The following is a 24713-nucleotide window of genomic DNA, read 5'->3' as shown; positions in this document are numbered from 1 at the left end:
ACATTGTAAATCAACTATACTCCAATAAAAATTAAAATAAATAAAGTAAAATTAAATTAAATTTTAAAATAGCAAGGAAGTCTAGAAAAGTTCAGGAATTGGAAAGGCATTTTGTAGGAAGAAGGCTCAGGAAGGGCCTGAAAACAAGGTGCTTGGTTGAAAGTCTGTATGTGGAGCAAACGCTTAGATCCTCTTCCTGAGAAAGAGTACTCAGCCATCTCAGTTTCTCCATACACCTCTGCTGCCTTCTTTTCAGAAGAAAAGACTTTTATTCCTCCGTTTCCACTTCCAGACCATCAACATTACCCACTGCTCATCCTTTGAGATTCAGGCCATCTATCTACACCACTTTCTCTAAGACACCACCACTGTAATGTATTTTAACTTCTGCTTGTAATTTCATCACATAGTTCTTTCTCTTCGAACTCACCATCCAATGGCCACGGAAAGTAGCAGAAGGAACACAACTTTGAAGTCAGACAGACCTGTATTTTTATCTTGGTGGTGAGACCTTGGACAACTTATTTCCTGTATTTCCTCAGGCAAAAAGGGATAACGACCTCATTGGACTGTTGTTGTGAACATTAAGAAGCAACAAAACTGCACAGCACAGCGCCTAGTACAAGGAAGGTGCTCAATATATTGTAGCTTTTATTAACTCTACCATCCTCGGCACCCTTCACTAGAGACAGTGACCTCTCTGAAAATAGGGGCCGAGCCTTATTTTTGAATCCCCAACACCTCAGATAGCTCCTTGGACTATAATAGGGACCAAAATATTTTGCTAAATGAATGAATGAATCCTATCTCTACATCCTTAAATGGCTTAATTTATCATCCCTTCAGCATCCTCAAACACTCCCTTTGCAGTGTATTCATCTTTTCCTTCTAGAAGCATGCTGTTTTCTTATACCCTGGAATAGAACTGGATTGACCTTGCTGCCAGTTCTAACACCGTTACTGGTACACTTGGCCCTCGGTATCTGTGGATGTGGAACCCTCGGATACAGAGCACCGACTGTACTACGCCACTTTATATAAAGTACTTGAGCATCCTCGGATTTTGATATCCACAGAGGGTCCTGGTACCAGTCCCCTGAAGATACCGAGAGACTATACTTTTTAAAAATTAAACTTTTTACTGAAATACAATATACAATGTGCAAATCATACATACCTATCTTGGTGAATCTGCATAGAATGAACATACCCATGTAATCATCGGTGAGATGAAGAAACAGACCATTAACCAAACCCGTTTGGTCCACTCACTTCCAAAGGTAATCACACCTTTGGAAGTGTGACTTCTAACACCACAGATTAGTTCTGTCAGTTTTTGAACTCTATAGTAATGAACACATACAGTATGTACTCTTTAGTGTCTGGTTTCTTTTGATAAACATTACTTTTATGAGATTTATTTATGTTGTAGCATGTAGCTGTAGGTTCTTTCTCATTGCTATATAGTATTGTATGACTTTATTCATTCTGTTGATGAATGTTTGGGTAGTTTCTAGTTCGTGGCCATGACAATATATGATGCTATAAACATCCTCTGCACATGTTTTGGTGCACATATGCATGCTTTCTTGTGGGTATATTTCTAGAAGTAGATTGCTGGGCCATAGAGTGTACATGTGTCCAGCTCTGACAGATACTGCCAAACACTTTTCCAAGGTGGTTATAATCCTTTTAAACAAGTAGGTTTAAAAAAAAAACAAAAAACCCAGTTTGATAATCTTTGTCTTTTGAGTATTTCCATTAATATTTAACACAGTTATTGATGTATTTGAGTGTATATCTACCATCTTACTATTCATTTTCTATTTGTCCTACCTGTTTTATGTTCTTTTTTTCCCCCTTTGTTGTCTTCTTTTTGGATTATTAAACAATGTTATATTCCATTTTTCTTTTAGCTTATTAATTACACATTCTTTAATTTTATTTCTATAGTGGGTAGCCTGAAAATTACAGCATGCAACCTTGATTTATTAGTACCTAAAATAAATGAGTACTTTTACCATTTCCTAGACAGCACTAGGATCTTACAGTAATTTAACTTCTCTTCCTTTGTGTTATTGTTATTACTATTTTGCACGGTCAATGTTCATTTAGTTTTAAACACATATTTACCTTCTCTGTTGCTTTTCATTCCTTCTTACATTTCTGTATTACTAATTGTAATAATTTTCTGTTTGCCTGAATAAACCCCTTTAATGGTAGGTCTATTACAAATTCCCTCAACTCTTGATTTTCTGTAAATGTCTTTATACTGCCTTCCTGTTTGAAGGCTATTTTTGCAAGTACAAAATTCTAGAATGGCAGCTTATCTTTCATTGAAGATGTATATAATTTTACTGATTTGGCTTCCATCATTCCTATTGAGAAATCAGGTATTAGTCTGATTGTTACTCTTTGATGGCTGCTTTCAAGATTTTCTTTGTCGTCTTCGGTTTTTAGTAGTTTGACAGTGGTATGCCTAGTATTTTTTTTTTAATCCTGGTAATAATGTAATGCAGTTATTGAATCTGTGGGTTTATTTTCACTGTTCACTTTTGGAAAGTTCTTGGCCATCATCACTTCAAATAATGCTTCTCCTCCATTTTCTTTCTCCTCCCTTTCTGGGACTCAAAATACATATATGTTAGATTTCTCACGATGTCCAATATGTTCACTTTGCTCTTTTCTATTTTTAATACTTTTGGCTCTCCATATCACAATCTTGTTCTTTCTGGTTTACTAATCTACTCTTCAGTTTTAACAACTCTGCTATTAAACCCATCTACTGAGTTCATAATGTCAGCTATTTTTCAGTTACAGAATTTCAGCTTGTTTGTATTTTTATAGATTCTGAGTCTCTGGTGAAATTCTCAATCTTATAAACATTCTCGAACTTATTACGATTATTTTATTTTTTATTTCTTTAATTTTTATTTTATTATTTATTTGATTGCACAGGCGGGCTCCTTAGTTGTGGCACATGGGCTCCTTAGTTGTGGCTCATGGGCTCCTTAGTTGCAGCTTGCTGGCTCCTTAGTTGCAGAATGCATGTGGGATCTAGTTCCCTGACCAGGGATCGAGCCCGGGCCGCCTGCATTGGGAGCGTGTGTAGTCTTAACCACTGTGCCACCAAGGCAGTCCCTATTACGATTATTTTAAAGTTCATTTTTGAAAACTCTAATTTCTGGGTCACCTGTTGGTCTGTTTTTATTTTCCCCGCTTTGGCCTGTTTCTTATTATGCCTGGTAGTTTTTTTTTTTTTTTTTTTTTTATCAAATACCAGATACTGTGCAGGAAAAATTGCACAGTATCTGGTATCTAATATTTAAAGTTAAAAACATTGCAGAGGCTCTAGAGGATGTCATTCTCCCCTAGAAAGGATTCTGGTAGGCATCTGGAGTATTGAAGATTATCTTAATACAATCAAGGGTGGAGTCCACCTGAGGGGGATGTTACAGCCTTTGTGAGGCCCAGTATCCATGGATTCCAACTGAAAGCCTGGATATTAGCTAAAGTCCCTCCTCTTTGGCAAGTAAAAACTCAAATTTTTGTCTCCTTAACACCATGAGAATGCCAAAAACTCTGCTCTGCTTTTAGCTGCTTAAAATTTGGGCAACTCTCCTAAAGGGAAAAGTAGTGCACAGAATATTGGGCTCGCATCAACGAGTTGCCTTAGCAGCTCTCTGATGCCTGCAAAAACCATTATTATGGAATTTTATTTAGATTTTCCAGTTGTTCTTAGTGGGAGCGTTAGTATCCCACTCCACTATAGCCAGAAGCAGAATTCCCTCTTTCACACTTTTAAGCAAGTTATCGATAAGTGCTACCATCATCCATCCAACAATCATTTGCTGAGCAACTCCCACGTGTCAGATACAACGGTCAGTGCTAAGGGGTAAGGATAAAAGGATTTAAGGGGAATTGTTCCTACACTTGAAGTGCTCAGTCTGATAGGAGAGTCAGACACATATAAATAACAAAGGTGTGAGGGGTTAAATGCTGTAAGACTATAGATGAAAAAGTAATAACTTGTAGAGTAAGGAACCATTTCAAAAAGGAGACAATATTTGAGCTGCAATTCGCAGGACAAATGAGTTTACCATGTGGAAAAGGAAAAAGAAATCCCAGGCAGAATGGAACACCATAAAAAGCACAGTGACAGGCACCTAGTAAGGAGTCAAATATTTGTTGAATGGGTGAACTAAGCAGGTCTCTCCCTCCCTACACTCCTCCTACCAGATGTTTTATGTATTAAGACGTGAGAGAGAAAAGAAAAGCAATCATTTCCAGAATGAAACTCAAATTGAAAGTCACAAGGGCACATACTCTGAATCGCAAACTTTGACTCTTTTTTCTTCTCCTATTTTCTTCTGGTTCCCTTTGTTGCTTTTTCTTTAGCCTTATGGAATTGAAAACAAATGGAAATGGAAACAGACTCCATTACCACATTTAAGGACACCTGAAACACCTTTATAAAGTGAAACACTGGAAGTCTTGAACCACGGGTTAAGAAATGCCCTCTTGTATCATTTCTAGTCAAAACTATACATAGGATTTTGTACTGACAATAAATAACTCAAGAATATAAAAAAATAATTCTTGAAATACTGTTTAAATGGAATAAAGCATGTCTATTAAGTATACAAAAATATAATCAACACCAAGTGAAGTGAAATTTATATTATTTCTTTGTATACTTGTAGCTCTTAGGCTTTACAATTACAATGAACTCTGATCTCCAAACCATCTATAAAGTATATTCTTTTTATCAGTAGCAACTCATGTGTCAGTTCTCCATGAAATGTCCAACCCTCACCTTCCCATAACCTCTGATTCCTCTGAACTTCTACAGGACTTTGCACTACACAACATGTAAGAGGCCTTTTCTGGTTATAAAGACTAAAGACTTGTTCAGGTTACCCCAAATAATAGAGATGTTTTGCAAGGATACATGGGGTAATAAGAAATCTGAGGATATTATCCCAGCAAACAGGCCTCCTAGGGCTCTTACATACAAGGTACCCCTTAGGTACCCCTACCTAGCTTAGGGTAGTCAGCCTTTGATATAGGAAATTATCCTTATTTTGATTACTTATGGCTTGGATGGTGAGCATAATATGGAACAAACCATGGCCCTATGCATAAGAACTGTAGGAAGCCATTCTTGGAAAAGGGGCTGTGTTATCCTTTGATGACCAACACACATTCATGTGCACTGACAAATCCTGCTTTTCTGTATGGTAGTTATCTGATACCTATCCTGTTTTCCCAATTGGACTGTTAACTGCATGACAACAGAGATCATAACTTAAACCTAACTTGTACCCCCAATAATAACTATGATAGAGTTTTGTACATAACACAGATAGCCTGCAGAGAAATGGGACAGTGCAGGGTTCTGATTAAGCACATTAAGCTATGGAGAAAAGTCTGGCTCTGACTACATGACCTCGGGTATGTTACTTAACTGTGCTCCAATTTCCCTATTTGTAAAATGGGGATGATAACAGTACCTATCTCAGGGAGTTGTTGTGAGAAAATTGTTTTAGGTGCTAGGGATTCCACAGTGAATAAAAAGGAACAAAAATCCTGCCATCCTGGAGCTTATATTCTAGTTGAGGCAGATACATGAAGGCAAGATAAATAGGTAAAATAATACGTTAGATGGTATTATTATTATTATTATTTGCAGTATGCGGACCTCTCACTGTTGTGGCCTCTCCCGTTGCGGAGCACAGGCTCCGGACATGCAGGCCCAGCAGCCATGGCTCACGGGCCCAGCCGCTCCGCGGCATGTGGGATCTTCCCGGACCGGGCCACAAACCCGTGTCCCCTGCATCGGCAGGCGGACTCTCAACCACTGCGCCACCAGGGAAGCCCTGGTATTTTATTTAGATAGTACATTAGCAATCTATTGCTATGTAACAAATTAGCAACTTAAAACAATAAAAACCTTTATTATCTCACACAATTTCTCTGCATCAGGAATTCAGAAGCAGCTGCTTAGCTGGGTGATTTTGGCTTGGCACCTCTCATAAAGTTTCAGTCAAGGCTGCATCTATCTGAAAAGTGAACTGGGGCTGGAGGATCGGCCACCAAGTGAGTAGGAGCTGGCTGTGGGTAGAAGGCCTCAGTTCCTCACCATCTGGACTTCTCCACAGGGCTGCTCAAGGGTCCTTATGACATGGCAGGTGGCTTCCCTAAGAGCAAGTGATTCAAATGAGAACAAGGTAGAAGTGCAATGTCTTTTACAATCCAGCCTTGGGAGCCACTCTCCATTATTTCCACAGTGTCCTGTTGGTTATACAGGATACAGGTCAGCCCTATTCAGTGAAGAGTATGAACACCAGGAAGCAAGAATCTTTGGGGCCACCTTGGAGGCTAGCAACCACAGATAAGAGATGCCAGGTCCTGACTGTAGGGTGGGGGCTGGGGTTGAAGTTGTAGAAAGGTGTCCAAGGAAGACGTCACTGTAAAGGTGACCTATACAAAAAGAGATCTGAAGGAGCTGAAGGAAAAGAGCCAAGTACTTATCTAGGTCACACAGGCCTCTGGGATGGGAATGAGTGTGATGATAATGATAACTGACAAAGCCCCTTGCTGGATAATTCAATAAGCAGTATGTGATAAGACAAGAAAAAGCCCCAAAACCCAAAAATAAAAACAAAAAGCTATAGGCAGAAAAGCAGAAAACAAACTGCTAACTTCAGATCCTTCCAACTTTCAACTGTTTCTTCCTTAGGCTCATTTCAGCATTAGCAATTAACTCCAGTTAATGTAGCACTGAACCCTTCTTCTCATGCTACCAGTCAGAGTGAGTGCCCCAGAAACAAGCTTTAAGCACTACTCAAGAGATATATATTTACTTTGGGAGAAGAGTGTTCCAACAGAGGCTGATACCTCTTGTGAGGGAACTACGGAGGTTCACGCACTTCATAAGCAGAAAGGCTAAACTAAGTCTTTTTCAATGCCAAGTATCTTTGCTATAATGAAAAACCTGTCTCCCCAAAATACTGCCACAAGTTTTCAATTACGGGTTCTGTAATGTTTTCTAGAAAGTATATTTCAAGAAACATCCTTGGGTCAAAAAAAAAAAAAATCCTGCCCACAATGCTCTCTCCAAAGTGCTTTTCTGTTACTCTTGCTTCTTCACAGCTGCTGAAAGATAGGTTGTTATTAATAACGCACCTAAATGACTCTTCATGGATTGTATAATTTTATAATTCTATTGATTTAATATGTACAGAAATTTAGGAGCCTGATGAAAATTTTGAAAGCTTGTACTTAACTCCAAAAGTTTCCAAATAGATCCTCCGCTTAAAATTATCATGTGCTGGGCTTCCCTGGTGGCGCAGTGGTTGAGAGTCCGCCTACCGATGCGGGGGACACGGGTCCGTGCCCCGGTCGGGAAGATACCACATGCCGCGGAGCGGCTTGGGCCCGTGAGCCATGGCCGCTGAGCCTGCGCGTCCGGAGCCTGTGCTCCGCAGCGGGAGAGGCCACAACAGTGAGAGGCCCGCGTACCGCCAAAAACCAAAAAACAAAAAAAATTATCATGTGCTAAAAGACTAAAATGGCAGAGCCACAAGAATGTTTTGCACTACCAGTCAGCTCTAATGGAACTCTCTGTTCCCTTGTAATTAATTTTTTTAAAGAACCAGGCACAGCATAAGAGGAAGTGATCCTTGGGACAGACTTGTTCTGAATGTTAACAAAGGAGGCAAGATTGTACTTTTTTTTCCTTGCCAATAATAAGACCTTCGCCCCTCTCCTATTAGACATGAGTCAGTCACTTACCTTCCACAAGGGCAGAGGAGGAGGAAGAAAGAGGCGCTGGTTATTACCTTTATTAAGTATGGAGGAGGACATGGTGTACCAGGCCCCTGATAATCCGGAGGGCCTGGGCTGCAAAGATATCCCTGAATTGTAAGGAAATTCAGCCACTCTGACACTCAGTCCTCTCCCCACGCTACCCAACCTAGCTTCCAAGATGTCCACCCCCATCTTCTCCCTTCACGTCCCTTCTCAGAAAAGCTGTCATGACTTTTATTCATAGAATGAGGGTGCCAGTGCTTCTCTGCACCTTTCTTACTGGGCAACGCTGGTCTATTCTCTTATAGATGCAATCTCAAGATTTGTCCTCAAAATCTAAAATAATCTTAAATACTTGATATGTATAATAAAAAATTGTGGACAGCAACCCTGTTGCAAAACTAATTTTCAACACGGAAGCACATTTCTAAAAGCTTCTCAACAATGAAAGAAGTCCTGAAATAATACCTAATTACTATTTCACTTTTTCATTGGAAGGCAAATGAACACTTACTAACATTTCAAAATTTACAATCTGAAATAATTTCCCCTGAAACATCACTGCTCCATTCACAAAGGGCCAGAAAAAGTCACATCAATAGATTAAGGTGACTTAATGCTTTGAATTCAATTATGAGATGAGTTCATGGGCGGAAGTAAAAATAACTTGAAGGAAACTGCAATCCCATTATCGCCCCCTACTTCTTAAATCATTCATCTAAATTTTTTATCCTTTCATTATAAATTAGAATAAAGTACAGAGACACTTTTCAAAACAAAACAAAACAAAAAATCCACAAGATAGTAAAGTTTCTGCTGTTATGGAGCTCCCTTGGTAAGGGGAGCGAAAAGCAAGAAGAGAGTGAAGAAACGAGATTCATTCTGAGAGAATTCAGTGCTCTGAAGAAGAGAAAACACGGGGATGTGATAGAGAAGGTGGCATATGAACAGAGCTCTGAACGATATGGGAGTGGGTAGCCATGCCAAGGACTGGGGAAGGGGAGGGGGGTCTGGGCAAAAGAGCCAGGAGGTGGCTGAGTGCCCAGAGGTCATCGTGGATAAACAGAGTGGATAGCAGGAAGGGCGGTAAGAGGTGGCGTCAGGGAAGGAGGCAGAGTATTGTAGGCTACGGCAACTCAAAGTGAGAAACGATTCAGTGACCACAGAATGGGGTTTCCTCTAACATGCTTGTGTTCACTTATATTCACGCTGCTCACAGGAAACCACTGACCCAAGAAACAGACACCAATCATGTACTATGTACAACAAGTGCCGTTACAGAAGAACTTTTTAAAAGGGATGGCATGGAACCTTACTCAGGTATTTTTTGTTCATTGTGATTTTTCAAGATAATATCTAAGAACAACACAAGATCATTTACACTAATAAACTCCAAAATAACAGAGAACAATAATTTCCATTTCAATGTTACATTTATGCTTTATGCAACACCCTAGGAGCTTTTCTGTTAAGACCTTGCCATTCAGCAAATTCCATGAGAACCTTGAAAAGCTCTTTCTTTACTTAGTTCTAAGCCAAATGTGATTCCTGATCTTGTCTAGATAGACTTGTGAAGTATGATGATAAAACACATAGTTTTTCAGCCCTGTGTTATCAACATGTATGGGAATGTGCTCGGTAACCATACACATCAACAGACATAAAGCGGCACTTGTGACATAGTTTTCTAGTTGCAATAATTACCCTTCACTTCGTATGAAGAGAACAAAGGAAAACCAAGATTCACCATGTCTGGAATAGGTGCTAGACATGGAGTTCTCACTGAATGCTCACTACAGCCCCATGGGCATTATCTCCATTTTACTGAAGTGCAATGAGTTGCACAATTCGATCAAGGCCACAGAGTCTGTACCTAACTCCAAAGCTCATACTCCTTCTAAATTAATCCTTCAAACCTCCTGAGAGAAGCTGATTCATTAATAGCAATCATTTATTCGACAGGCACTTCTTCAGCTCTTGAAAAGTCTATTTAACCATACTTGACTTATAAAAGGAAAAAGAACAAAACTTTCCAAAGATAGTTTTGAGACAGGCTGGGACCTGGGACCCTTTGCTGCAATGCTTGCACCTGGACAAACGTCTCCTCCAGCAACAGAATGCAAAGAAACTATAAGAGACTAAAAATAACTGCACGCATGCACAGTTGGGGCAAATTATGAGCAACAAGATACAAAAAGATCAAAACCCAACTGCCGCTTCTGAGCTGCCAGGAGCAAAGGCAGGGTACTGCGCATGATCCCTGCACACAGCACCACCAAGGGGGTGGGCAGCCCACCTAAGCAACCTCTCCAGCCACCCATGTCTGCTCCTACCCTCAACCCCACTTAGGCGATCAGCTCGCTCCCCGCTTAGGGAGCAAGCAAGGGCACTTGTTATTTGTTCTCACTCCCTCACGCTGCAGCATCCCTAATAAAGCCTCGCCTGAATTCCTCATCTGGCCTCGTCAATTTCTATTAAGGAGCCCAAGAGCCCAGGTGGGTAACAGCCTGTCTTCCACTGCTGATCAAAACAGCTTCTCTTAAGAAGAGAAATACCACACAATCTAGAAACGGACTTTTTAAAAAATCTGACAAGAAAAGTATTTGTTTTACTGAGCCTGACATATGAAGGCGCGGCAACCCAGAGGGTGGCTTAAATGGGCGTTTAGATGTTACTGGCAAACATAAGGAGGGCGTGCATAAGGAGGGATTCACAGAATCTCTGGTCCAGCCTTGTTTTGGACAAAACGAATGTGCTCAGTCTCAACAGTGTGAAACTCTTGTTTCTGCTCCTCCATAGGCAGCAGATGCCATAACTGGTCATAAATGCTGGTCGACAAAAGGTGTCAGGATAGGAGCTTTGAGTCTGTAAAAAAAGGCAACTTCTGAGATGCTTACTCTACTGCTGCCTCCAATACTGAGATCCTTTAATATATTCCTGCCTGTCAGCGGGCTTCCAGCAGGAATTTATAAAATGGCAGTGAAATTCACAGGGGGCAGTGAAATTCACGAGCCAAACTCTTGCATAATCATTTTATTCAAACCCACGCAAGTACTCACTTAGTTCTTGTTTATTTTGCTCCTTAATTCCTGGAATTGTTCAATCAGTGATTTTGGATGGAAGTCTTTCCCCAGAGTTTCCCCCATCAACATTTTTGACATGTTTGCAAGAGAAACTTGTTTAAAAAAACACAAAACATTCAAGAGAATTGTCCATTTTCCTCACGATTCATTTTGGAAATGACTGACTAATCAAGAGTAATTTTTCAGATGTCACTTGCACAACAGCGGACTGGACTTAAAGATTTTTAAATCACACGACTTAAGTGGAATCCAGGCCTCGCCTGTTCTCGTCCCACTTCCATTCAGGGTTATTTGGCTGAACTGTTTTCCTGTTTCGACAACTTGAACACCAACCAATTGGTCAAACAACGCCGAGAGCAAAAGAGGGCCAGCTTCCTCCCAGCCCCCGCCCCCGCCGCTCACCAGCTGAGGACATCTCCGCAGCCAACTTCCCCACTTCTCCTTTCAGCCCCAAATGGCCCTGAAACTATGTTCGTCCTGGGGCTCGAAGTCCCTCCGCTCTCCTGTCAATTAGCGCCGTTTGGGACCCCTGCCCGCGAGTGGGGTCTGCGCCGAGGATGTGGACGCGGCGGGAGACGAAGGGCGCTCTCGGGTCCCCGGCTACCCCCTCCCCGGGGGCGCTCTCTCGGAACCCACCGAACGCGGAGGTGCTGGGGGGGGATGACCAGACGCCAGGGCGCACGGGTGCGCGCGGGGTGGGCGTGCAGGGGAGCGCGACATGCCCGTGGAGTTGAAGCCCTCGGCCGCGGAGGGGGTGGAGAGTCTCCGCCGGGCGGCGGGAAGGCGGTCGCTCCGGGCCCCGGCTCCCAGGCCGAGGAGGGGGCGCGGCAAGGGGCCAGCTTACCCGCAGCGGCGGCGGCGACTGTGAGGCCCAGCAGCGGCAGCAGGAGAGCGGGGGGCGCGGCGCGGGGCATGACTGCGCTGCGGACCCGGCGCGCACGCTGCTCGGAAGTGCGGAGCCGCCGCCCGACCCCTCCCACCCGCGGCCCCTAACCCGCCCGAGTGCCCGCCCGCGCTGCTTTCCGGCCGGCGCTCCGGCTGTCCGTGATTTTTAAAACTTTTCATCTGAACCGAAATAAATTCAGCCTCTCAAAAATGTTGCCAAAGTAGTACAAGGAATTTCTATAACCCTTCAGCCAGCTTTTCTAAATATTAACGTCGTATGTAACTCCAGTACAATGAGTCAAAGCCAGCATATTAACACGGGTGTAATACTGTGGACTAATCTACAGCCGTTATCACATTTCACCGATTGTCCCTCTGATGTTCTTTTTCTGTTCTAAAATCCAATCCAGGGTCATACACTATTGAGATATGACGTCTCCTCAGTCTCTTTAATGTGGGACAGTTCCTGTGTCATTGCTTATCTTTCACCATCGATCTGGATACAAGTTTGAAGAGTACTGGCCAGTCGCTATGTAGAATGTCCTTTAGTTTCAGTTTGTCTGATGTCTCCTCCTGAGGGAGATTAGAAGAACAGGATTCAGGTTATGTTTTTGTTTTGTTGTTGTTTGTTTTCTGGCAAGAGTACCACAGAAGGCATATGCCCAGCCCAGGAGGACCATGTCATTCTGTCTCATCACTGGTGATGCCAACTTTGATCCCTTGGTTAAAGTGGTGTTTGTCCTTTGGACCTAATGGTCAGAAACCTTTTCAAAGGCTCTTCTCTCAGTGGACTGTGGCCCTCAGACAACTCTTCTCTGTCAGCAGCTCCTGGATTAAGGGTCTTTAAACTACGCTTATACGGCCCGTGGAAGGAACCAACTCTGATGGATACCTTGATGTTGAACTTCTGGCCTCCAGAACTGTGGCACAATAAATTTCTGTCGTTTAAGAAAAAAAAAAAAGGGAAACCACCCATACTTATTATATGTATAAACTATGCAACTGTAACTCCACTAGTGAGTGTCTCTGGAACCAGTCAAGGCCAGGCAGGCTGCTTGTTTAAACCCTGACATTGTCTCATGTCATTACCAAAAGAGTGCTTTAAAATCAAGTCTAAACTCTACAAACACAAACAACTCAATTTTAAAATGTACAAATGAGCTGAACAGACACTTTGACAGAGAAGATACACAGATGGCAAAAAGCATATGAAAACATACAACGTCACATGTCACTGGGGAATTGCAAATTAAAACAAGATACCACTACACACCTATTAGAATGGCTTTTAAAATCAACACCAAATGCTGATGAAGATGGAGAGCAAAAGGAACTCTCATTCATTGCTGGTGAGAATGCAAAATGGTACAGCCACTTTGGAAGACACTTTGCAGCTTCTTGCAAAACTAAATATACTCTTACCATGTGATTCAGTGATCATGCTCCTTGGTATTTATCCAAACAAGCTGAAACCTTACATATTCACAAAATTTTTAAAAATATTTTATTTATTTATTTTTAAATTTTATTTAAAATTTAAAAAAATAATTAATTAATTTATGGCTGTGCCAGGTCTTAGTTGTGGCATGTGGATCTTAGTTGCAGCATGCAGGATCTTTAGTTGCAGCATGCAGACTTCTTAGCTGCGGCATGAGGGCTCTTAGTTTCGACCTGCACGTGGGACCTAGTTCCCTGATCAGGGATTGAACCCAGGCCCCCTGTATTGGGTCACCCACTGGACCACCAGGGAAGTCCCTATCACAAAAATTTATATGTAGATATTTACAGTGGCTTTATTCATAATTGCCAAAATCTGGAAGCAACCCAGATATCCTTCAATAGGTGAATGGATAAATAAACTGTGGTACATCCAGACAATGAAATATTGTTCAGCACTAAAAAGAAATGCACTATCAGGCCATGAAAAGACATGGAAGAAGCTTAAATGCATATTGCTAAGTGAAAGAAGACAATCTGAAAAGTCCACATACCCTGTAATTTTAACTTTATATTTTGGAAAAGGCAAAACTGTGGTATCAGTAAAAGATCAGTGGTTGCCAAGGGTTGGGGGAGGTGGGAAGGGAGCCATGAATAGGTGGAGCACAGAGAACTATCAGGGCAGTGAAACTGTTCTGTAAGATACTATAATGGTAGACACATATCATTATACATTTGTCAAAACCCATAGAATATACAACATAAAGATGAATCCTAATGTAAACTACGGACTTTAGTTAATAATAATGTATCCATACTGGATCATCAGTTTTACCAAATGTCCCACACTAATGCAAGATGCTAATAATAGGGAAACATGGCGAGGGATAAGGAGGTATATGGGAACTCTCTGTACTTTCTGCTCGTTTTTTAACCTAAGACTGCTCAAAAATTAAAGTCTATTCTAAAAGATCAAGTCTAACCTTTTCCAATCCTTTCTAACCCTTTCCATTTCTCTAATAGTCCAGTCGGAAATGGAGTGATTGCACCAAGGAAATCTATCTGACCAAAGGGGTCTATAAGGAGAGTCACAGAATGTTAGAGGTGGTAGGGGCCATCTTCATTTACTGATAAGGAAACTGAGGTCCAAAGAAGGGATATCACTTAGCCACAGGCACACAGTGAATGCCAAAAAATGAACCAGAGCCCAGGTCTTCTGCTGGACTCTCCCACCCTCTCCAGGTTCAGTCTCTCTTGCCAAAGTATCAATGTCTTGCTCAACTTATTTATTTCCATCATTCCTCTCAGACTGTCAATAACGGGTTTATATACTAAACCCAAATCCAAAGCAAATCCTTCCAAATGTACACAATGTTTATTAAATACGAAAACATCCTGATTCTGGACACTTCTGTCCTGCTAACTACACAAGTAAAATGAACAGCTCTATGCAGTCATGTATTTGGAAAAGTCATCTCCACCCCCCACCTCGGGCACCAAAGCATATTGTATCAATCTGGATTACTTTGCATGAAAACTAATTGTCAAATAATGGTTAGATTTACAATAGAAGTAGAACCTTAATGAATCAACACCATTTAGGCAAATAACCCTTTTCAGCAGTCTTTTATTTTTAAGTCATTTGAACTAAGGGAAGGCATATTTTCCCCACTGTTAACTCTGATGCATACTTCCTCATTTTTTATGCTAATATGACAAAACAGACTACTTAACCACGTCTGCATGGAATAATACACTATTTCATCAAAATCTCTCACTATGATGTTCTACTTTCCAGTCACACCTCATACCTTTTATTTTTCCTTCTCTTTCACTTCTCTTTGACCTCATTCCAGACTCCAATCCCTTGACTTCATTTTTCCTGGCCTTTTATTTCTCCCTTCTTCATCCAGCCTGGATACCATACCCTCCCTTGTTTCTCTGTTGCATCCACCTGGCCAACTCTGACTCCTGGGGTCTCTTCCTTTTTTCCCTCTTTTTCCAAATTAAAAAAAATTTTTTTAACTTCCAGCTGTATTGAAATATTTTGAAATATAATTGACATATAACATTTTGTAAATTTAAGGTGCACAGTGTGTTGATTTGATGTATATTGCAAAAGGATTACCACCATAGCGTTCCATCTTGTCACATAATTACCATTTCTTTCTTGTGATGAGAACATTTAATATCTACTCTCTTAGCAACTTTTAACTATATTACACAGTATTGTTAACTATAATCACCATGCTGTATATTCCTCAGAACTTATTCATCTTATAAGTGGAAGTTTGTACCCTTAAACCACATCCCCCCTTTTCCCCTACTCCCACCTCTGGTAACCACCATTCTGCTCTCTGTTTCTATGAGTTTGGCTCTTTTAGATTCCACATGTGAGTGATATCATACATATTTATCTTTCTTTGTCTGACTTACTTCACTTAGTATAATGCCCTCCAGATTCACCAATATTGTTGAAAATGGCAGAATTTCTTTCTTTCTCATGGCTAAATAATAGTCGTGTGTGTGTATCACATCTTCTTTATCCATTCATCCATTGATGGATACTTAGGTTGTTTCCATACCTTGGCTATTGTGAATAATGCTGCAATGCACATGGGAGTGCAGTTATCTCTTCAAGATCCTATTTCCATTTCCTTTGGATATACACCCAGAAGTGGGATTACTGGATCACATGGTAGTTCTGTTTTTAATTTTTTGAGGATGGGGTCTCTTCTTTCTTCTTCATAGTCTCCTTTCCCTCAATTCTAGTGAAGTAGCTGAGGGCAGGTAGAGGAAATCTATTAATCCTCTTGATGCTTGCCTCTACTAATATATGGCTTTTAATTTCATCTGGGCCCAGTAAGCCTCTTCTGCAGTCTTTTTATTTTGTCTTGGTCATTATCCTCTCTCATTCCCCACATAGAATATTTCAATTTTTTTATTATGCTCTTCAAGCTGAAACCCCATTTGATACTTGTCTTTCTCGGCAGAAAACCTCACCTTCTACTCAGTAGGAAAATAGGGGCCATCAGGTGTAGACAAACATCTTCAAAGACTTATCTGCTCTCCCCTTCCCTTTCACACAGGTCTTTCTCTTTTGTCCTCAGAGAGGAATGCATGCTTCCTCCCATCCCATCCAAACCCAGTTCCTCTTTATGTGGGTTTAGAACTGCGCCTCTCATCCCATCTGCTCCAAGATTTTCTTCCATTAATGATGCCCCATCTCTCCCCGGCATCATCAACTACTGTCCATCGTTTTTAGTTTTTGATGTGTTTTGTTTTCTTTCCTCTAAGCTTCTCAACGTGTGAATCTCTTTCTGTTCTCCTTTGGGAAAAAATCTTCTTCAACCCTCTTCCTCTCTCTAGGTATGGCCCATCTCTACATACTTCTCAAGATTTCATGTTCTCTATTTCCTAATTTCCCTTTCATTTTTCAGCTCACTCCCATCTGGATTCTGGTGATCTCCTGCATTTCCATTGGTTAAAATCACCAATGTTTTCCTGATTCCTGGATTCCAGTTTTATCTGACTTTGGCTCTTTGTTGTTTAGCAATTGGAGCAATATTGACTTGACCCTACATTGTATTAAGAGGGTATTTGGCCAGGGAACCAGATACCCTCTTAGGACTTCTCAGGACTGACATCAACCCACATAAGGTCCCTGGGGAGGGTCCTGGGCTGGGCACTGCTGAGCTCCCTTGTTGTGAGATAAGTTAGGCCTAGATAACTTTAGACCAAAACAGAGGAGGAGTCCTCCTCTGTGAACTTCAGGTCCCCTAGGCCCAGGAACAGGAAAAATGGGATGAAGAGGAAAGGCTGATGAGGAAGACCAGTGAAAAGCCTCGTGCAGATAATCCAGGAAGCAAAAAAGGATAGAGGTCTGAATTAAGACAGCTGGCAATGGAGATAACCAGTTCATGAGAAGTGTGGGAAAAAACTGACAGAATTGTTGGATTAGAGAGATGAGAAAGAGAGAATTTAAGGATGATTTCTGAGTTTCTAGCTTGGGAAACAAGGGGTATATTGTCTTCATATTAATTCAAGGAGAATATAAGAAGAAGAACTGTTTGGAAGAATAGAAAAAAGTCTCAAATTCTGCTTGTGATTAAGTTAGCTTGGGAAAAAAGAGAAATAGGTGTATACTAAAGTTGTTGAGATGTAATATTGTGAAAATGTCTGAATTTAAATTATACAGGAAATCAGAGTTAACTTTGTACAGATCATGAGGTCTAATTAAAAAAAAAGTCTTTGATATATATAGTTAAAATTTGTCTTTTTAGATAAAAAGTTGTTGAGCAAAGACCTAACAATTAGGTCTTTGTTTCTCCAAGAGGGCTTTAGGATTAAATGAACCTAAGAGAAAGGAACCTGAATCTCTGGCTTTCCCTAGATTCAACTCAGCAGAGGGGTCAGGACTGGGGGTTGCCAACACTATTTGCAGAGGAGATCTCCCAGATAACGAAACATCTTGGCCTGCGATCAGGGAAGGGAACATGCTGTGAGAGGATAGTCATTGGTAGCACTTCTAAATTTGTCCCCTATACCTGATCATTGGGTGTATTTGCCTGCTTTTTTAGGTGCCTGGTTTTGAAATATCAGTTTTGTCAGACCACATGTGGGTGTTGGATTAGTTAGGAAGATCGGAAAAAGTTGTCTTCAGTTCCTCTGAGACATTTGGAACAGGGGAAATGAGGAAGGGAACACAATACAGGCAGTTCTGATCGTGTTGAGAAGGACTTTCATGGAGATTGTTCAGTGGGAGTTAGAAACATAAACTAGATATTTGAACTACTGACTTAGAAGTGGTTGATGAATGTCGTGGGGCGGGAGGTGGTGTACTGGATCTCCTGAAGGGAGCACACAGAACGAGAAGCAAGTGGATCATAGGTGGAATCCCTGCTGATCCAGTAGTTTAAAGAAACGCTGAGTCAGAGGAATCGAAAAAAGAGCCTAAAATCAAACATTCAGAGATGTAGGGATGATTACGTTTATTCTTTTAAAAATGCACACAAAATCTTAAGGATGCCTTGCTTTACAATAGCTGGACACTTTATTTCTTGTCATGCTATATGCCTAACATAATAAAGCCCAATCTAGAGATATTTTTTCCCCAACAAGGATCAACCACACTTTTACTTAAAAAATAAAATGACTTTATTATGGCATCACTACTACATATACCTGTACTTTTTGCATCCAGTTTGTTTAGTTCTTTGAAGAAAGTCTTAACAACTAAAATTGTACCGATCATAGAGCAAGAGAATTACTTTAACAAATTCACTAAAAAATAGTTCAGGACAACTGTACTATAGAGTTTTAGACTATACTAATGTTGTCTTAGAAATTTATTTACAATGTTATCACAGTATAAACACTCTAAATTTTAAAATAAATCTGTGGATTTTATACAAAAATATTCTAAAGTACAAGTATAAGTTAAACACTGAATAGAACATTCATCATATGCAGTAGAAGCTATTATTAAGAAAATATTCTAGGTGGTAAAATTCTAAACGATAACCACAAGACTGTTTCCTAAACCATTCCTAATTTTAAATATTTTAGTAGTAATCACAAGGTTTAGTTTCATGGTAAAATTTTCATTTTTACAAATGTGAGATACACAGTTACCTTCACAGGCCTCTTTTCTCTTTAGCTTATGTAAAAAGGCAACAAAGTAATAAAAATTTCTTAGTCAGAAGTTGCCATACTATATAAGTATATTAATTGTGAAATTTTCAAAAAATCTTATCCTTAGCTGATTCCCTTTAAAAAGAAAACAGTTATATGTTGTACCTAAAACAAAAAAACACATTTCAGAAAAATGTTAAGTACTAAATCTTTTTTTAAAGTCTTTTTTTTAAAGAAAACTATGACCAGAACAAAACATTTGCATTTAAATAATTTTGGTGTGAAATATCTTTGGAATAGTATAAGAAACTCTTGCCAAGAGGCACCATTTTGCTGTTTACATGTTTCATTGCTCAATAATTTCCCCCAAATGCTACAAAATGACTATTTTAAAACAATGTTGACATTATTTACAGTTGTGTTTTTACCTTGAGGTACTAATTTTGCATTTGGCTCGGATGTTCTTAAAAGGTAGATCTGTGACCTAGTAATATGCCAGTTTTGATTTCCTAAGACGTTGTGTTAAAATACCATTAAAATATACATATCCTTATTACCAACCACATTCTTACAGAGAAAAATGCACATTAAACATTACCTTATGAACAATTTGGACTTTAGTTCCAGCTTTGGTTCCTTTTCATTCTATTAAGTAGTTATAAACATGGCATTTGTGGGTAATTGTGTAATTGTAGATACCAGGATAGCAGTTAAACAAAAAAAGAAAAAGTACTTAAGACTTCTACATTGAAACAGAGTAAATACTGACACTGGGAAAATTTTAAATGGCCCATTTTTCCTAAACCATCAGTGCAAATTAGCAAACCTTTAGAAGAGTTTAGTCATGGAAAGAAGGAAGCATAATTTCATCTTCATTGACTCCTTGTTGATACCGAACTGAAGAGAAGCCCACCCAGTGCAAACGGTTCCTTTGGAAAAGGAACCAGATCAATCCGCTGATGAGAGCTAAGAAACTTAGCACAGCAAATGTGATACCCATTCCTCTGTAATCAGGGCCTAGAACAGGGAAAGGTTTGACAGTGGAGGAGAGAATATAAACGTGATTATTATTGATTTTATACATTAGGCTCTATGTCACATATGTAAACACTGTACAAATTAGATACAATAACTACCTGATTGTTTCATAGTGTGAACACAATTCAAATTCATCATCAGATACTTAAGAGCTTTCTTTTCCAATTTAACTCTTTTCATTCAAATCCTCTTCATTGCTATAGCAATTTTCTTCCAAAGAAATTAAAGTGCTATCATTATTCTCACTTCCCTTCCCATCATCTCTGAGACCATCATTCCCAGTATATTACCTTACTTTGATAGCAAATTGCTAAAAGTTGTAAATGTTTGTGTTTGACTTACCTAGTGCCAAATAAAGTATTATTTGCTTTAAAGGAATTTAAGCCTTTAGGATGACCTCATTTAGCTCCTTGCTATTCAATTTCAAACACTGTCCCAGGCCCCTGTCTACATGCTGTCGAGATGGACTCATTTTTTCCCATGGCTTTAATACCGTCTCTATGCTGACCTCCCTTCTCTCTCCTACGTCCAAAGGCACACACCGCACATGCCATGTGGATAGCTCATCTCCACATGGATAGTTCAAAATGCCAAAACAGAACTCTTGGTTTATACCACTCTAACCCTGCTCCCCCCCAAATCTTTTAGTCACTCTCCATTCCACTCAGAATGGAACCTGAACTCTTGACTCGGGATTCCAAAGCCCTAAGTGTCTGGCACCTGTCTACTTGGCAGCTCTTCCCTGAGGCCACAGCAGGTTGTTCTGTCTCAGGCTCTCTGCTCCAGCTGGCACCTCTGCCTGCTATGACGCCTACCCTGGTTCCCAAGGCCTTTCCGATCTCAGCTTCAATATCTCCTGCTCTAAGATGTCTTCTCTGATAACCTGATCTAGAGTAGTCAACCTCCTAGTCTCCATTATATAGAGTTTATAACTATTTGATATTTTCCTCTCTTTTAAAAATAGACCTGCTTGGTTACTTATTATGTCTTCCCCTATTAGATTGTAAGCTCTGTGAGAAAAGGAATCTTATCTGTCTTGTACATGGGTAACAGCTCCACACATAAAACAGATAATCTAAATATTTGCTGAATCAATGCATAAATATATAGATACTGGTCACCTAGAATTAGGGTTTTATTTTTAATATTTGTACACCAAACTGAACATTTTATGCTAATCTTTAAAAATGTTGATGTGAAAATTTTAGAGCTTATTAAGATTTTTGTGGTTATTTTATGTACCAGTTATGATGAAATGGAAGTTCAAGTTATGATTTCCTATAGATATTCAGGACATTTTAAGTAATTAAATAGTTTTGCATTGTTCTTAATTATGAGTTGTATGGGAATGAGGAGAAAGGAAACACACTGCAGAATTAGACCTTTGAGTTTTTACATGTTTGAACTATGGAATAAAATACATCTTAACATTTTCATAGAAACAACCTCCCTAATACTCTGGCAGCTTCCATTTTTCTTAGGAAAGAATATACAAAGTTTGGACAGTTTAGCACTTTCCTCTGGGAGTCCTAGACATCTTTTGCATTTACTGTCATTTGTAATCTATCTATTTTTCTGAGGAAAAGAATCTATGAGTTAAGATTGTTTGGATATACTCTAAGGACTAAGTACTTTAGGACAAAGTACAAAACTTTGCACATAACTGAATTGTACAATTATTTCCTGACCTATTTTGCAAAGTGTTCCTTAAGGACAGGTTACATACTTACCCAAGGGAGCTCTGCAGACAACTCTTCCATAGCCACGTGAACATTCAACTTTTATCCAAGTTTCATTTGAAGCTAACAAAATGCTACATTGTCCACTGCCACTCTTAAATTTATTTGCCCATTTGACAAATGTCACTTTTGATCCATCTAACCAATTCCAGGACTGATCTAAAGAAAGAAATTAAGTATAACTATGTTTATTGCAACTAAATTACTAAGGTTAAAAGGTGCATGGCTCATATAATTTATTTCCTTAGAACTGTGCTGTGCCACTATTTTAAAATGAAATTTATTGAAAGTGAAAAAATTAAAATCAGTCCATCACCTGCACTTGCCACATTTCAAGTGTTCAATAGCCATATATGGCTAGTGATTACTACGTTGGACAGAGAAGATATAGAACAATTTCATCTTTGCAGAAAGTTCTGTTAGACAGCACTGACGTAGAATATGGTGCTTTGATTAAAGTGCAGAATGCCTGTACATTTACTGTGTGACGGATAGACTTCTAAAGACCTGTATCCCTTTTCTCTTGCTCTCCGCCCCCCTCCCCCATTAAAAATCATTCCCAGTGTGCTGGTGGGCGAGGAAAGGTACAGCGGGGTCCAAGAAGGCCTCCTCACCATGACTCCATTTTTGCTTTCCAGCTGAGGTTGCACCACCTTGTGGTGATAGTATAAACACAATTTATAATTCATTTAGATGGCCAACTTTGAATTCACTGACTTTTTGACACATACTTAATATTTTGGAATTCACATTTTAATTATTTAGAATTCAAATTTGCATAAAATGTGAAGCAGACTTCCTATTCTTCTATCAAATTTGTACTCTTCATTCTTTATCAATTCCAAGTGCATTGAAACCCTCTATCTATTACGCCTTATTGAAAAACTCTTCCACAAACCTTTTTGAACCAAATTTCTGCCATTTTACTAAGCTAGTATGAAAAAAAAATCACCATTAAGACTTAATTTAGGGCTTCCCTGGTGGTGCAGTGGTTGAGAGTCCACCTGTCAATGCAGGGGACACGGGTTCGTGCCCCGGTCCGGGAAGATCCCACATGCCGTGGAGCGGCTAGGCCCGTGAGCCATGGCCCCTGAGCCATGGCCCCTGAGCCTGCACGTCCGGAGCCTGTGCTCCGCAACGGGAGAGGCCACAACAGTGAGAGGCCTGCGTACAGAAAAAAAAAAAAAAACCAACCAAACAAACAAAAACAAACAAACAAAATACTTAATTTAGCTCTATGGTAAAAAACGTTCCAAGAGGGAAGGGAACAACAGGAAGAGAACTTCTGAATAACAGTTAAAAGCTACAAAAACACTGTGTGATAGACACTAGAAATCTAAGGGTTCCTGGTGGGGGACACGAGGGACACAGATATTGCCACAGGAGAAAAACAAATTCTGTTGACCCAAGTATCTTAAGCCTCTAAAACAATTCCAGTTGAGTTAACCTGATTTTCTATTTCATTAGTGTTTCCATCATTACTAATGTCACCTGTTTATTCATTAGGAGTTTATGAGCCTCTAAAACAGCAGATCTAGTTTATTCATCACCAAGAAGCATTCGAACTAGCCACCACTTGACATTCTTTAGTGAGGCTGACTTGGTATTTAGGACAAGTTAGAACTCTCTTTGCACACTGTACATACAGATATGTCATTTACCGGCAGAAAGTTGAGATAATCCAAGCCAAACTCTCATGGTGATGTTATTATTTTCCCTCATCAGTCTGCTCACAAATTTATTCTCATCTTCATCCTTTATGGTAACGATAGTTGCAGAATGATCTGTTGAAGGAAAACAAACCCCAAACCAATTAGCTTTATGCAAACTAGGGAAGCGGTTTATTCTCAACCAGCCATTTGAAAAAAACTATCATGATCAAGATCACGAAGATATTCAAACTTGACATGGAATGTTCTTAAAATCTGATATTTATTTCAGATTTTTAAAAATATAACATTAATAGCTTCTAAAAAAGTTAGTAATGTTCTAGATTGAAACTTTGCATATAGAAATTTTACATTTCCTCAAAATGTTTACGTGGTAATATTTTTGGATCTTGGAACTACGTAACCAGTGAGACCTTTCTGTATAAACAGCAAGTCATAAGAATGGGGTATGTAATGGTAGAAGTCTGTGCTCCCCTATAGACTTTCAACACTCTCTCCTCAACAACCAGTTCTGTATAATAACTCAGCTTTAACTTTGCTTCTGTTAAAATGAAAGCAAATAGGTTTGGGATGTCAGAGAGCATTGGCCTTCCTTTTAATATTATTTTATACATAAGAGTACTTGGTCATCCATTGTAAGTTCCTAAATATAGTATGGCACTGAATGAGTGAGTATTCTTGAAGTTTGAGAGGTTGCCCTAAACCCACAGAGATAACAGTGCTATCACCAGCATCAGGCAACGGATAGAAACAAAATAATAACTAGACTTGGAAATCCATCCTAAATGGAATCAAATAGTCTTCAACCCAAACAAGCTTACCCATACTTGAACTAAAGCATTTCTTTTGTGGTGTGAAGTATTTAAAGAAGGGCAAAGGAAAGGCTTTTCTCCTCTACAGATCACCACAGTGTGCAGGTACTTTACCTTGTTTAATACTACGTAATCCTGTAGAAAAGGTATTATCACTATTTTACAGATGTAGAAATGGAGGGGCAAGAAGATTAAGGAAGTTTGTCAGACTTTCATAGCTAGACAGCTTTAGAAATAGAAAGTCAATCTCAATCTTTCTAATGATAAGAGTAGTTACGAATGCTCTCCATTTGCAGAGCTCTGTGATAAATTAGCACACATTATCCCATTTCATTCATTCCTATAACAACCCAACCTTTACCCAAACTTTGAAGTGAGTACTATTTTCATTCTCATTGTTCAGAGGAGAAAGAGAAACAATTACGTAGCTTCCACAATATCATTCAGCTTAGTTAGTATGGAAGCTGGGATTTGAACCCAGACCTGTCTCCAAGACTTAAGTGCTTAAACCCTACACTACAATGACAGTAAACCTTTTTTTCTCCTTTAGGAGCAAAAGGCTTCTGACTTTCAGAACATGTATATAGAGCTCAAAATAGTTCC

At 39.6% G+C, this 24713-nt stretch overlaps 1 protein-coding gene across 2 annotated transcripts in view; it reads right to left on the bottom strand.

Annotated features, from left to right (window-relative positions):
* LOC101316502 (lymphocyte antigen 75) overlaps positions 1-24713 on the bottom strand; it is a 131487-nt gene that overhangs the window by 17154 nt on the left and 89620 nt on the right. Inside the window, exons 33-35 of one of the 2 annotated variants that reach the window (XM_019922513.3) lie at positions 23290-23412; positions 21620-21787; positions 18194-19868 (exon numbers count right to left, since the gene is read on the bottom strand). In XM_019922513.3, the coding sequence (XP_019778072.2) occupies positions 19690-19868; positions 21620-21787; positions 23290-23412 (470 nt within the window). In that variant the 3' untranslated portion in view covers positions 18194-19689. Of the gene's footprint in view, positions 1-18193; positions 19869-21619; positions 21788-23289; positions 23413-24713 lie in introns of those variants that run through there. The other variant, XM_019922515.3, reaches the window with a different exon arrangement.

This window comes from Tursiops truncatus, chromosome 7 (genome assembly GCF_011762595.2).
Source record: "Tursiops truncatus isolate mTurTru1 chromosome 7, mTurTru1.mat.Y, whole genome shotgun sequence".
In the NCBI taxonomy this organism is placed as follows: Eukaryota; Metazoa; Chordata; class Mammalia; order Artiodactyla; family Delphinidae; genus Tursiops; species Tursiops truncatus.
The sequence above is the reverse complement of the archived record's forward strand: the minus strand, read 5'-3'. Positions and strand labels throughout refer to the sequence as shown.